This window comes from Pristiophorus japonicus, unplaced genomic scaffold (genome assembly GCF_044704955.1).
Source record: "Pristiophorus japonicus isolate sPriJap1 unplaced genomic scaffold, sPriJap1.hap1 HAP1_SCAFFOLD_1306, whole genome shotgun sequence".
Taxonomy (NCBI): Eukaryota; Metazoa; Chordata; class Chondrichthyes; family Pristiophoridae; genus Pristiophorus; species Pristiophorus japonicus.
This window is the reverse complement of record NW_027250974.1, coordinates 59,019-72,514: the sequence shown is the minus strand read 5'-3', so window position 1 is coordinate 72,514 and position 13,496 is coordinate 59,019. Positions and strand designations below refer to the sequence as shown.

General features: G+C 51.5%; 1 protein-coding gene across 1 annotated transcript in view; it reads left to right on the top strand.

The window, feature by feature from the left end:
* Nucleotides 1-625: 625 nt before the first annotated feature.
* The window catches only part of LOC139242382 (cyclic AMP-responsive element-binding protein 1-like), a 52,183-nt gene continuing 39,312 nt past the window's right edge, over nucleotides 626-13,496 (top strand). The window contains exon 1 of the mRNA XM_070870328.1: nucleotides 626-773. Coding sequence (XP_070726429.1) covers nucleotides 651-773 — 123 coding nt within the window. The 5' untranslated portion in view covers nucleotides 626-650. The remainder of the gene's footprint in view (nucleotides 774-13,496) is intronic.

Sequence of the window (13,496 nt, the reverse complement as noted above, 5' to 3'; positions counted from 1 at the left end):
TCTCTCGCCCTGTCTCTCTCTCTCTCTCGCCCTGTGTCTCTCTCTCTCGCCCTGTGTCTCTCTCTCTCGCCCTGTGTCTCTCTCTCTAGCCCTGTGCCTCTCTCCCTCTAGCCCTGTGTCTCTCTCTCTAGCCCTGTATCTCTCTCTCTAGCCCTGTGTCTCTCCCTCTAGCCCTGTGCCTCTCTCTCTAGCCCTGTGCCTCTCTCTCTAGCCCTGTGTCTCTCTCTCTCGCCCTGTGTCTCTCTCTCTAGCCCTGTGCCTCTCTCCCTCTAGCCCTGTGTCTCTCCCTCTAGCCCTGTGCCTCTCTCTCTAGCCCTGTGCCTCTCTCTCTAGCCCTGTGCCTCTCTCTCTAGCCCTGCGCCTCTCTCTCTAGCCCTGCGCCTCTCTCTCTAGCCCTGCGCCTCTCTCTCTAGCCCTGCGCCTCTCTCTCTAGCCCTGTGCCTCTCTCTCCAGCCCTGCGCCTCTCTCTCTCTCGCCCTGCGCCTCTCTCTCTCTAACTCTGTGTCTCTCTCTCCAGCCCTATGTCTCTCTCTCTAGCCCTGTGCCTCTCTCTCCAGCCCTGCGCCTCTCTGTCTCTAGCCCTGCCTCTCTCTCGCTCGCCCTGTGCCTCTCTCCCTCTCTAACCCTTGTGCTCCTTTACCTAGGTGGCGATGGGCGGTTCTACGCCGGTGACAGTCCTGCAGCTGCCTGGGGGGCAGACGGTCCAGGTTCAGGGGGTCATCCAGACGGCTCAGTCATCGGTCATCCAGTCCCCACAAATGCAGACTGTCCAGGTAACTCCTCTGCCACTCTCTCTCAGATATAATGCTGTGAGGTTTACCGCGGTGCTCGCTAGCGTGTGCACGGAATGTAAGACTCGCATGTGGTGTGTTTATTTATTTATTCCGGGATGTGGGCGTCGTTGATAAGGCCAGCGTTTATCGCCCATCCCTAATTGCCCCTTGAGAAGGTGGTGGTAAGCTGACTTCTTGAACCGCTGCAGTCCGTGTGGTGAAGGTGCTCCCACAGTGCTGTTAGGGAGGGAGTTCCAGGATTGTGACCCAGCGACGATGAAGGAACGGCCGATATATTCCCAAGTCGGGATGGTGTGTGACTGGGAGGTGGTTGTGTTCCCATGCGCCCGCTGCCCTTGTCCTTCGAGATGGTAGAGGTCGCGGGTTTATCTGCGACATAGGTAGAACAAGCAAAGAGGTTCTACTGCATAAGAACGTAAGAAATAGGAGCAGGAGTGGGCCATTGGGCCCCTCGAGCCTGTTACATTAGGAGCAGGAGTGGGCCATTGGGCCCCTCGAGCCTGCTCCGCCATTTAATACGACCATGGCTGATCCGATCATGGACTCAGCTCCACTTCCCCGCCCGCTCCCCATAACTCTTCACTCCCTTATCGCTCAAAAATCTGTCTATCTCCACCTTAAATATATTCAATGTCCCAGCCTCCACAGCTCTCTGGGGCAGAGAATTCCACAGATTTACAACCCTCTGAGAGAAGAAATTCCTCCTCATCTCAGTTTTAAATGGGCGGCCCCTTATTCTAAGACCATGCCCCCTAGTTCTAGTCTCCCCCATCAGTGGGAACATCCTCTCTGCATCCACCTTGTCGAGCCCCCTCATAATCTGATATGTTTTGATAAGATCACCTCTCATTCTTCTGAATTCCAATGAGTAGAGGCCCAACCTACTCAACCTTTCCTCATAAGTCAACCCCCTCATCTCCGGAATCAACCGAGTGAACCTTCTCTGAACTGCCTCCAAAACAAGTATATCCTTTCGTAAATACGGAGACCAAAACTGCACGCAGTACTCCAGGTGTGGCCTCACCAATACCCTGTATAACTGGAGCAAGACTTCTCTCCTTTTATACTGGGAAAATAGATTAAAGTGTAGGACGGTTGATGAACAGTGGTGAACATTTAAGAAGATATTTCACAACTCTGAAGGAAAATATATTGCAGTGAGGAGGAAAGGGTGTTAGAGAAACGATAACCATCCGTGGCTAACGAAAGAAATAAAGGATGGTACCCAATTAAAAACAAGCGCATACAAAATGGCCAAAACTAGGGGGAGGGCAGAAGATTGGGAAGCTTTAACAAGCCAGCAAAGAATGACTAAAGAGATGATTAAGAAAGGAAAAATAGCACAAAATATATAAACAGATAGCAAGAGTTTCTTCAGGTATATTAGAAGGAAAAGAGTGGCTAAAGTAAATGTTGGTCCCTTCGAGGACGAGACCGGGGAATTAGTAATGGGGAACATGGAGATGGCAGAAACTCTGAACAAATATTTTGTATCAGTCTTTATGGTAGAGGACACTAACAATATTCCGACAGTGGATAGTCAAAGGGCTATAGGGGGGGAGGAACTTAACACAATCACAATCACTAAGGAGGTGGTACTCAGTAAGATAATGGGACTAAAGGCAGATAAATCCCCTGGACTGGCTTGCATCCTCGGGTCTTAAGAGAAGTAGCGGCAGGGATTGTGGATACATTGGTTGTAATTTACCAACATTCCCTGGGTTCTGGGGAGGTCCCAGCAGATTGGAAAACTGCAAATGTAACGCCCCTATTTAAAACAGGAGGCAGACAGAAAGCAGGAAACTATAGACCAGTTAGCCTAACATCTGTGGTTGGGAAAATGTTGGAGTCCATTATTAAAGAAGCAGTAGCAGGACATTTGGAAAAGCAAAATTCAGTCAGGCAGAGTCAGCATGGATTTATGAAGGGGAAGTCATGTTTGACAAATTTGCTGGAGTTCTTTGAGGATGTAACGAACAGGGTGGATAAAGGGGAACCAGTGGATGTGGTGTATTTGGATTTCCAGAAGACATTTGACAAGGTGCCACATAAAAGGTTACTGCACAAGATAAAAGTTCACGGGGTTGGGGGTAATATATGAGCCTGGATAGAGGATTGGTTAACTAACAGAGAACAGAGAGTCGGGATAAATGGGTCATTCTCGGGTTGGCCACCAGTAACTAGTGGGGTGTCACAGGGATCAGTGCTGGGTCCCCAACTATTTACAATCTATATTAACCACTTGGAAGAAGGGACTGAGTGTAACGTAGACAAGTTTGCTGACGATACAAAGATGGGAGGAAAAGCAATGTGTGAGGAGGACACAAAAAATCTGCAAGAGGACACAAAAAATCTGCAAAAGGACACAGACAGGCTAAGTGAGTGGGCAAAAATTTGTCAGATGAAGTATAATGTTGGAAAGTGTGAGGTCATGCACTTTGGCAGAAAAAAATCAGAGAGCAAATTATAATTTAAACGGGGAAAGATTGCAAAGTGCCGCAGTACAGCGGGACCTGGGGTTACTTGTACATGGAACACAAAAGGTTAGTATGCAGGTACAGCAAGTGATCAGGAAGGCCAATGGTATCTTGGCCTTTATTGCAAAGGGGATGGAGTATAAAAGCAGGGAAGTCTTGCTCCAGTTATACAGGGTATTGGTGAGGCCACACCTGGAGTACTGCGTGCAGTTTTGGTTTCCATATTTACGAAAGGATGTACTTGCTTTGGAGGCAGTTCAGAGAAGGTTCACTCGGTTGATTCCGGGGATGAGGGGGTTGACTTATGAGGAAAGGTTGAGTAGGTTGGGCCTCTACTCATTGGAGTTCAGAAGAATGAGAGGTGATCTTATGGAAACGTATAAGATTATGAGGGGGCTTGACAAGGTGGATGCAGAGAGGATGTTCCCACTGATGGGAGAGACTAGAACTAGGGGGCATGGTCTTAGAATAAGGGGCCGCCCATTTAAAACTGAGATGAGGAGGAATTTCTTCTCTCAGAGGGTTGTAAATCTGTGGAATTCTCTGCCCCAGAGAGCTGTGGAGGTTGGGACATTGAATATATTTAAGGCGGAGATAGACAGATTTTTGAGCGATAAGGGAGTGAAGGGTTATGGGGAGCGGGCGGGGAAGTGGAGCTGAGTCCATGATCGGATCAGCCATGGTCGTATTAAATGGCGGAGCAGGTTAGCACTGTTAATAAAGGATGAGATCAGTGCAGTAGTGAGAAATTATATTGGCTCAGAAGATCAAAATATAGAATCAGTTTGGATGGAAATAAGGGATAATAAGAGGAAAAAATCTATAGGCCCTCTAACAGTAGCTACACTGTAGGACGGAGTATAAATCAATAAATAATGGAGGCTTCATAGAAACATAGAAAATAGGTGCAGGAGTAGGCCATTCGGCCCTTCTAGCCTGCACCGCCATTCAATGAGTTCATGGCTGAACATGCAACTTCAGTACCCCATTCCTGCTTTCTCACCATACCCCTTGATCCCCCGAGTAGTAAGGACTTCATCTAACTCCTTTTTGAATATATTTAGTGAATTGCACTCAACAACTTTCTGTGGTAGAGAATTCCACAGGTTCACCACTCTCTGGGTGAAGAAGTTTCTCCTCTTCTCGGTCCTAAATGGCTTACCCCTTATCCTCAGACTGTGACCCCTGGTTTTGGACTTCCCCAACATTGGGAACATTCTTCCTGCATCTAACCTCTCTGAACCCATCAGAATTTTAAACGTTTCTATGAGGTCCCCTTTCATTCTTCTGAACTCCAGTGAATACAAGCCCAGTTGATCCAGTCTTTCTTGATAGGTCAGTCCCGCCATCCCGGGAATCAGTCTGGTGAACCTTCGCTGCACTCCCTCAATAGCAAGAATGTCCTTCCTCAAGTTAGGAGACCAAAACTGAACACAATACTCCAGGTGTGGCCTCACCAAGGCCCTGTACAATTGTAGCAACACCTCCCTGCCCCTGTACTCAAATCCCCTCGCTATGAAGGCCAACATGCCATTTGCTTTCTTAACCGCCTGCTGTACCTGCATGCCAACCTTCAATGACTGATGTACCATGACACCCAGGTCTCGTTGCACCTCCCCTTTTACTAATCTGTCACCATTCAGATAATAGTCTGTCTCTCTGTTTTTAGCACCAAAGTGGATAACCTCACATTTATCCACATTATACTTCATCTGTTACCCATTCCTTGATACGGCAATAATCATGGGCGATTTTAATCTTCATATTGATTGGACATAAGAACATTAGAATTAGGAACAGGAATAGGCCATCTAGCCCCTTGAGCCTGCTCCACCATTCAATAAGATCATAGCTGATCTGGCCATGGACTCAGCTCCACTTACCCGCCCTCTCAAATTGGCCAGGGTAGCCTTGAGGAAGAGTTCATAGAGTGTATTCAGGATGGTTTCTTCGAGCAATACATTGTGGAACCAACCAGGGAACAGGCTGTTTTAGATCTGGTAATGTGTAACGAGTCTGGATTATTTAATCTTGTAGTGAAGGATCCTCTTGGCAAGAGTGATCAAAGCATGGTAGAATTTCAAATTCGGTTTGAGGGTGAGAAAGCTAGGTCTCAAACTAGTGCCCTGATCTTAAATAAAGGTAATTAAAAAGTTATGAAGGCAGAGTTGGTTAAAGTGGACTGGGAACATATATCAAAGGGTAAGACGGAAGATAAGCAGTGGCAAACATTTAAGGAGATATTTCATAACTCTCTGCAAAGATATATTCCAGTGAGAAAGAAAGGCTCTAAGAGAAGGATGAGCCATCCCTGGCTAACTAAGGCAGTAAAGGACGGTATCAAATTGAGAGCAAAGGCATACAATGTGGCCAAGAGTCGTGGTAGGCCAGAGGATTGGGAAATTTTTAGAAACCAGCTAAGGACGAGGAAAAAAATGGTAGAGAGAAGATAGCTTATGAGAGTAAACTAGCAAAAAATATGAAAACAGAGAGTAAGAGCTCCTACGGGAATATAAAAAGGAAGAGAGTAGCTAAAGTATACGTTGGCCCTTTAGAGGATGAGACTGGGGAATTAATAATGGGGAACAGGGAAATGGCAGAGACATTGAACAAATATGTTGCATCGGTCTTCATGGTAGAAGACTCTAAAAGCATCCCAATAGTGGATATCAACAGGCGAGAGGGATGGAGCAACTTAATACAATCACTATCACTAATGAAGTAGTACTCGGTAAAATAATGGGACTAAAGGTGGACAAGTTCCCTGGACCAGTACATCCGAGGATCTTAAAAGAAGTGGCTGCAGAGATAGTGGATGCATTAGTTGTAATTTACCAACATTCCCTGGATTCTGGGGAGGTCCCAGTGATTGGAAAACCGCAAATGTGACGCCCCTATTTAAAAAAGGAGGGAGACAAAAAGCAGGAAACTATAGACCAGTGAGCCTAACATCTGTCGTTGGGAAAATGCTGGAGTTCATCATTAAGGAAGTAATAGCAGGACTTTTAGAAAATGATAATGCAGTCAAACAGAGCCAGCGTGGATTTATGAAGGGGAAATCATGTTTGACAAATTTGCTGGAGTTCTTTGAGGATGTAATGAACAGGGTGGATAAAGGGGAACCAGTGGATGTGGTGTATTTGGATTTCCAGAAGGCATTTGACAAGGTGCCACATAAAAGGTTACTGCACAAGATAAAAGTTCACGGGGTTGGGGGTAATATATTAGCCTGGATAGAGGATTGGCTAACGAACAGAAAACAGAGAGTCGGGATAAATGGGTCATTCTCGGGTTGGCCACCAGTAACTAGTGGGGTGTCACAGGGATCAGTCCTGGGGCCCCAACTATTTACAATCTATATTAACCACTTGGAAGAAGGGACCGAATGTAACGTAGACAAGTTTGCTGATGATACAAAGATGGGTAGGAAAGCAAATTGCGAGGACACAAAACATAGAAACATAGAAAATAGGTGCAGGAGCAGGCCATTCGGCCCTTCTAGCCTGCACCACCATTCAATGAGTTCATGGCTGAACATGCAACTTCAGTACCCCATTCCTGCTTTCTCGCCATACCCCTTGATCCCCCGAGTAGTAAGGACTTCATCTAACTCCCTTTTGAATATATTTAGTGAATTGGCCTCAACAACTCTCTGTGGTAGAGAATTCCACAGGTTCACCACTCTCTGGGTGAAGAAGTTTCTCCTCATCTCGGTCCTAAATGGCTTACCCCTTATCCTTAGACTGTGACCCCTGGTTCTGACTTCCCCAACATTGGGAACATTCTTCCTGAATCTAACCTGTCCCGTCCCGTCAGAATTTTAAACGTTTCTACCAGATCCCCTCTCATTCTTCTGAACTCCAGTGAATACAAGCCCAGTTGATCCAGTCTTTCTTGATATGTCAGTCCAGCCATCCCGGGAATCAGTCTGGTGAACCTTCGCTGCACTCCCTCAATAGCAAGAATGTCCTTCCTCAGATTAGGAGACCAAAACTGTACACAATATTCCAGGTGTGGCCTCACCAAGGCCCTGTACAACTGTAGCAACACCTCCCTGCCCCTGTACTCAAATCCTCTCGCTATGAAGGCCAACATGCCATTTGCTTTCTTAACCGCCTGCTGCACCTGCATGCCAACCTTCAATGACTGATGTACCATGACACCCAGGTCTCGTTGCACCTCCCCTTTTCCTAATCTGTCACCTGCAAAAGGACATAGACAGGCTCAGTGAGTGGGCAAAAATTTGTCAGATGGAGTATAATGTGGGAAAGTGTGAGGTCATGCACTTTGGCAGAAAAAAAATCGAAGAGCTAGTTATTATTTAAATGTAGAAAGATTGCAAAGTGCTGCAGTACAGCGGGACCTGGGGGTTACTTGTACATGGAACACAAAAGGTTAGTATGCAGGTACAGCAAGTGATCAGGAAGGCCAATGGTATCTTGGCCTTTATTGCAAAGGGGATGGAGTATAAAAGCAGGGAAGTCTTGCTCCAGTTATACAGGGTATTGGTGAGGCCACACCTGGAGTACTGCGTGCAGTTTTGCTCTCCGTATTTACGAAAGGATATACTTGCTTTGGAGGCAGTTCAGAGAAGGTTCACTCGGTTGATTCCGGAGATGAGGGGGTTGACTTATGAGGAAAGGTTGAGGAGGTTGGGCCTCTACTCATTGGAGTTCAGAAGAATGAGAGGTGATCTTATGGAAACGTATCAGATTATGAGGGGGCTTGACAAGGTGGGTGCAGAGAGGATGTTCCCACTAATGGGGGAGACTAGAACTAGGGGGCATGGTCTTAGAATAAGGGGCCGCCCATTTAAAACTGAGATGAGGAGGAATTTCTTCTCTCAGAGGGTTGTAAATCTGTGGAATTCTCTGCCCCAGAGAGCTGTGGAGGCTGGGACATTGAATATATTTAAGGTGGAGATAGACAGATTTTTGAGCGATAAGGGAGTGAAGGGTTATGGGGAGCGGGTGGGGAAGTGGAGCTGAGTCCATGATCGGATCAGCCACGGTCGTATTAAATGGCGGAGCAGGCTCGAGGGGCCGAATGGCCGACTCCTGATCCTATTTCTTTTGTTTGGGAGGTGCTGCCGAAGAAGCCTTGGCGAGTTGCCGCGGTGCATCTTGTAGACGGTGCACACTGCAGCCACGGTGCGCCGGTGGTGGAGGGAGTGAGTGTTGGAGGTGGTGGAGGGAGTGAGTGTTGGAGGTGGTGGAGGGAGTGAGTGTTGGAGGTGGTGGAGGGAGTGAGTGTTGGAGGTGGTGGAGGGAGTGAGTGTTGGAGGTGGTGGAGGGAGTGAGTGTTGGAGGGAGTGAGCGTTGGAGGTGGTGGAGGGAGTGAGCGTTGGAGGTGGTGGAGGGAGTGAGCGTTGGAGGTGGTGGAGGGAGTGAGCGTTGGAGGTGGTGGAGGGAGTGAGTGTTGAAGGTGGTGGAGGGAGTGAGTGTTGGAGGTGGTGGAGGGAGTGAGTGTTGGAGGTGGTGGAGGGAGTGAGTGTTGGAGGTGGTGGAGAGAGTGAGTGTTGGAGGTGGTGGAGGGAGTGAGTGTTGGAGGTGGTGGAGGGAGTGAGTGTTGGAGGTGGTGGAGGGAGTGAGTGTTGGAGGTGGTGGAGGGAGTGAGCGTTGGAGGTGGTGGAGAGAGTGAGTGTTGGAGGTGGTGGAGGGAGTGAGTGTTGGAGGTGGTGGAGGGAGTGAGTGTTGGAGGTGGTGGAGGGAGTGAGTGTTGGAGGTGGTGGAGGGAGTGAGTGTTGGAGGTGGTGGAGGGAGTGAGTGTTGGAGGTGGTGGAGGGAGTGAGTGTTGGAGGTGGTGGAGGGAGTGAGTGTTGGAGGTGGTGGAGGGAATGAGTGTTGGAGGTGGTGGAGGGAGTGAGTATTGGAGGTGGTGGAGGGAGTGAGTGTTGGAGGTGGTGGAGGGAGTGAGTGTTGGAGGTGGTGGAGGGAGTGAGCGTTGGAGGTGGTGGAGGGAGTGAGTGTTGGAGGGAGTGAGTGGAGGGAGTGAGTGTTGGAGGTGGTGGAGGGAGTGAGTGTTGGAGGTGGTGGAGGGAGTGAGTGTTGGAGGTGGTGGAGGGAGTGAGTGTTGGAGGTGGTGGAGGGAGTGAGTGTTGGAGGTGGTGGAGGGAGTGAGTGTTGGAGGTGGTGGAGGGAGTGAGTGTTGGAGGTGGTGGAGGGAGTGAGTGTTGGAGGTGGTGGAGGGAGTGAGTGTTGGAGGTGGTGGAGGGAGTGAGTGTTGGAGGTGGTGGAGGGAGTGAGTGTTGGAGGTGGTGGGGAGCGTGGCCCATCGAGCGACCTGCTTTGTCCTGGATGGTGTCGAGCTTCTCGAGTGTTTGTTGGAGCTGCACCATCCAGGCAAGTGGGGAGTGTTCCCTCACACTCCTGACTTGTGTCTTGTCGATGGTGGGAAGGGACTCGGGAGGTGAGACACTGGCCGCAGAATACCCAGCCTCTGACCCGCTCTCGTTCCCACAGTATTTATGTGGCTGGTCCGGTTAAGTTTCTGGTCAATGGGGACCCCCGGGACGTTGAGGGTGGGGGGGATATTCAGCGATGGGAATACCGTTGAATGTCAAGAGGCGGTGGTTAGACTCTCGTTGGTTGACGATAGTCGTTGCCTGGCACTTGTGTAGCGGGAATGTTACTTGCCTTTATTAGCCCAAGCCTGAATGCCGTCCAGGTCTTGCTGTGTGCGGGCATGGACTGCTTCGTTATCTGAGGAGTTGCGAATGGTTTGTCACACGCTCGGTCATCTCTTAAAATGTGGGCAGCGGCCCAGGCAACGCAGTCATACGTACTCTCACCTCTCCCTGTCGGTGATGAACCATTTACATCAAGGAATTGGTCTGGGAAATCGGAAGCGCATTTTCACAATTTGCTGACAACACCAAGTTGGGGGGATTGTCGCTCACACAGAGGTGGACCTCGACAATATCAAAAGATTTGACGGACGTCACAAAGCGCTTTACAGCCAATGAAGTACTTTTTGGAGTGTGGTCACTGTTGTAATGTGGGAAACGCCAATTAGCGCACAGCAAGCTCCCACACACAGCGATGTGATAATGACCCGGATCATCTGTTTTAGTGATGTTGGTCGAGGGATAAATATTGGCCCCAGGACACCGGGGAGAACTCCCCCTGCTCTTCTTCCAAATAGTGGCCCCGGGATCTTTTACATCCACCTGAGAGATGTCCCTCCGACAGTGTGGCACTCCCTCAGTACTGCCCCTCCGACAGTGCGGGGCTCCCTCAGTACTGCCCCTCCGACAGTGCGGGGCTCCCTCAGTACTGCCCCTCCAACAGTGCGGCGCTCCCTCAGTACTGCCCCTCCGACAGTACGGCGCTCCCTCAGTACTGCCCCTCCGACAGTGCGATGCTCCCTCAGTACTGCCCCTCCGACAGTGCGGCGCTCCCTCAGTACTGCCCCTCCGACAGTGCGGCGCGCCCTCAGTACTGCCCCTCCGACAGTGCGGCACTCCCTCAGTACTGCCCCTCCGACAGTGCGGCGCGCCCTCAGTACTGCCCCTCCGACAGTGCGGGGCTCCCTCAGTACTGCCCCTCCGACAGTGCGACACTCCCTCAGTACTGCCCCTCCGACAGTGCGGCGCTCCCTCAGTACTGCCCCTCCTACAGTGCGGCGCTCCCTCAGTACTGCACCTCCGACAGTGCGGTGCTCCCTCAGTACCGCCCTTCCGACAGTGCGGTGCTCCCTCAGTACTGCCCCTCCGACAGTACGGCGCTCCCTCAGTACTGCCCCTCCGACAGTGCGGCACTCCCTCAGTACTGCCCCTCCGACAGTGCGGTGCTCCCTCAGTACTGCCCCTCCGACAGTGTGGCACTCCCTCAGTACTGCCCCTCCGACAGTGCGGTGCTCCCTCAGTACCGCCCCTCCGACAGTGCGGCGCTCCCTCAGGAATTCCCCTTCCGACAGTACGGCACTCCCTCAGTACTGCCCCTCCGACAGTGCGGCACTCCCTCAGTACTGCCCCTCCGACAGTGCGGCACCCCCTCAGTACTGCCCCTCCTACAGTGCGGCAGTGTGCATTGGTTAGACCACACTGGGAGCACTGTGCACAGTTCTGGTCTCCATATACCTGGGTTAGACCACACTGGGAGCACTGTGCACAGTTCTGGTCTCCATATACCTGGGTTAGACCACACTGGGAGCACTGTGCACAGTTCTGGTCTCCATATACCTGGGTTAGACTACACTTGGAGCACCGTGCACAGTTCTGGTGTTTAAAATAATGAAGGGGTTTCGATAGGGGAGACGCATTGTGTAATGCATAATGAGGGAGTAGTGAACCTGGTGGATGAACCGGTAACGTGTCGTGTGATTGATAAACCTTTGTTAATAAACCGACTCCGTCGTAATCGCAATGTGTTGCTATGAATCCTTAAGCAAAGAACCCATGAAGCAAATACATTAGCCGTGATTTCCCGGAGGATGGTGATCAGGAGCAGGAACCCTGGTTGATTTTTGGTCCTCCCTGCATCTGTCAGGGTTAACGAGAGTAGGGGGATGGATTCTGCACACTTCTGCCCTGGCAACATAACTAAAACCGCCTATTTCCACCCTCCGTAACATCGCCCGTCTCCGCCCCCTGCCTCAGCTCATCCGCTGCTGAAACCCTCATCCGTGCCCCCGTTACCTCCAGACTTGACTATTCCAACGCACTCCTGGTCGGCCTCCCACATTCTACCCGACGTAAACTAGAGGTGATCCAAAACTCGGCTGTCCCCGTGTCCTAACTCACACCCAGTCCCACTCACCCATCACTCCCTGTGCTCACTGACCCCGTGTCCTAACTCGCACCGAGTCCCACTCACCCATCACCCGCTGTGCTCACTGACCCGTGTCCTAACTCGCACCGAGTCCCGCTCACCCATCACCCCCTGTGCTCACTGCCCCGTGTCCTAACTCGCACCGAGTCCCACTCACCCATCACCCCCTGTGCTCACTGACCCGTGTCCTAACTCACACCGAGTCCCATTCACCCATCACCCCCTGTGCTCACTACCCCCGTGTCCTAACTCACACCCAGTCCCACTCACCCATCACCCCCTGTGCTCACTGACCCCATGTCCTAACTCTCACCCAGTCCCGCTCACCCATCACCCCCTGTGCTCACTGACCCAGTGTCCTAACTCGCACCCAGTCCCACTCACCCATCACCCCCTGTGCTCACTGACCCCGTGTCCTAACTCGCACCCAGTCCCACTCACCCATCACCCCCTGTGCTCACTGACCCCATGTCCTAACTCTCACCCAGTCCCGCTCACCCATCACCCCCTGTGCTCACTGACCCAGTGTCCTAACTCGCACCCAGTCCCACTCACCCATCACCCCCTGTGCTCACTGACCCCGTGTCCTAACTCACACCCAGTCCCACTCACCCATCACCCCCTGTGCCCCGTGTCCTAACTCACACCCAGTCCCACTCACCCATCACCCACTGTGCCCCGTGTCCTAACTCTCACCCAGTCCCGCTCACCCATCACCCCCTGTGCTCACTGACCCCGTGTCCTAACTCGCACCCAGTCCCACTCACCCATCACCCCCTGTGCTCACTGCCCCCGTGTCCCTAACTCACACCCAGTCCCACTCACCCATCACCCCCTGTGCTCACTGCCCCCGTGTCCCTAACTCACACCCAGTCCCACTCACCCATCACCCCCTGTGCTCACGGCGCCGTGTCCTAACTCACACCCAGTCCCGCTCACCCATCACCCCCTGTGCTCACTGCCCCCGTGTCCTAACTCGCAGCGAGTCCCACTCACCCATCACTCGCTGTGCTCACTGACCCCGTGTCCTAACTCGCACCGAGTCCCACTCACCCATCACCCCCTGTGCTCGCTGACCCGTGTCCTAACTCGCACCGAGTCCCGCTCACCCATCACCTCCTGTGCTCACTGACCCCGTGTCCGAACTCGCACCGAGTCCCACTCACCCATCACCCCGTGTGCTCACTGCCCCGTGTCCTAACTCACACCCATTCCCACTCACCCATTACCCCCTGTGCTCGCTGACCTACATTGGCTCCTGGTTAAGCAACGTCTCGATTTCAAAATTCTCCGTCCTTGTTTACAAATCCCTCCATGCCCCTCGCCCCCTCCCTATCTCTGCAACCTCCTCCAGCCCCCTACACCCCTCCCTATCTCTGTAACCTCCTCCAGCCCCCTACACCCCTCCCTATCTCTGTAACCCCCTCCAGCCCCTACACCCCTCCCTATCTCTG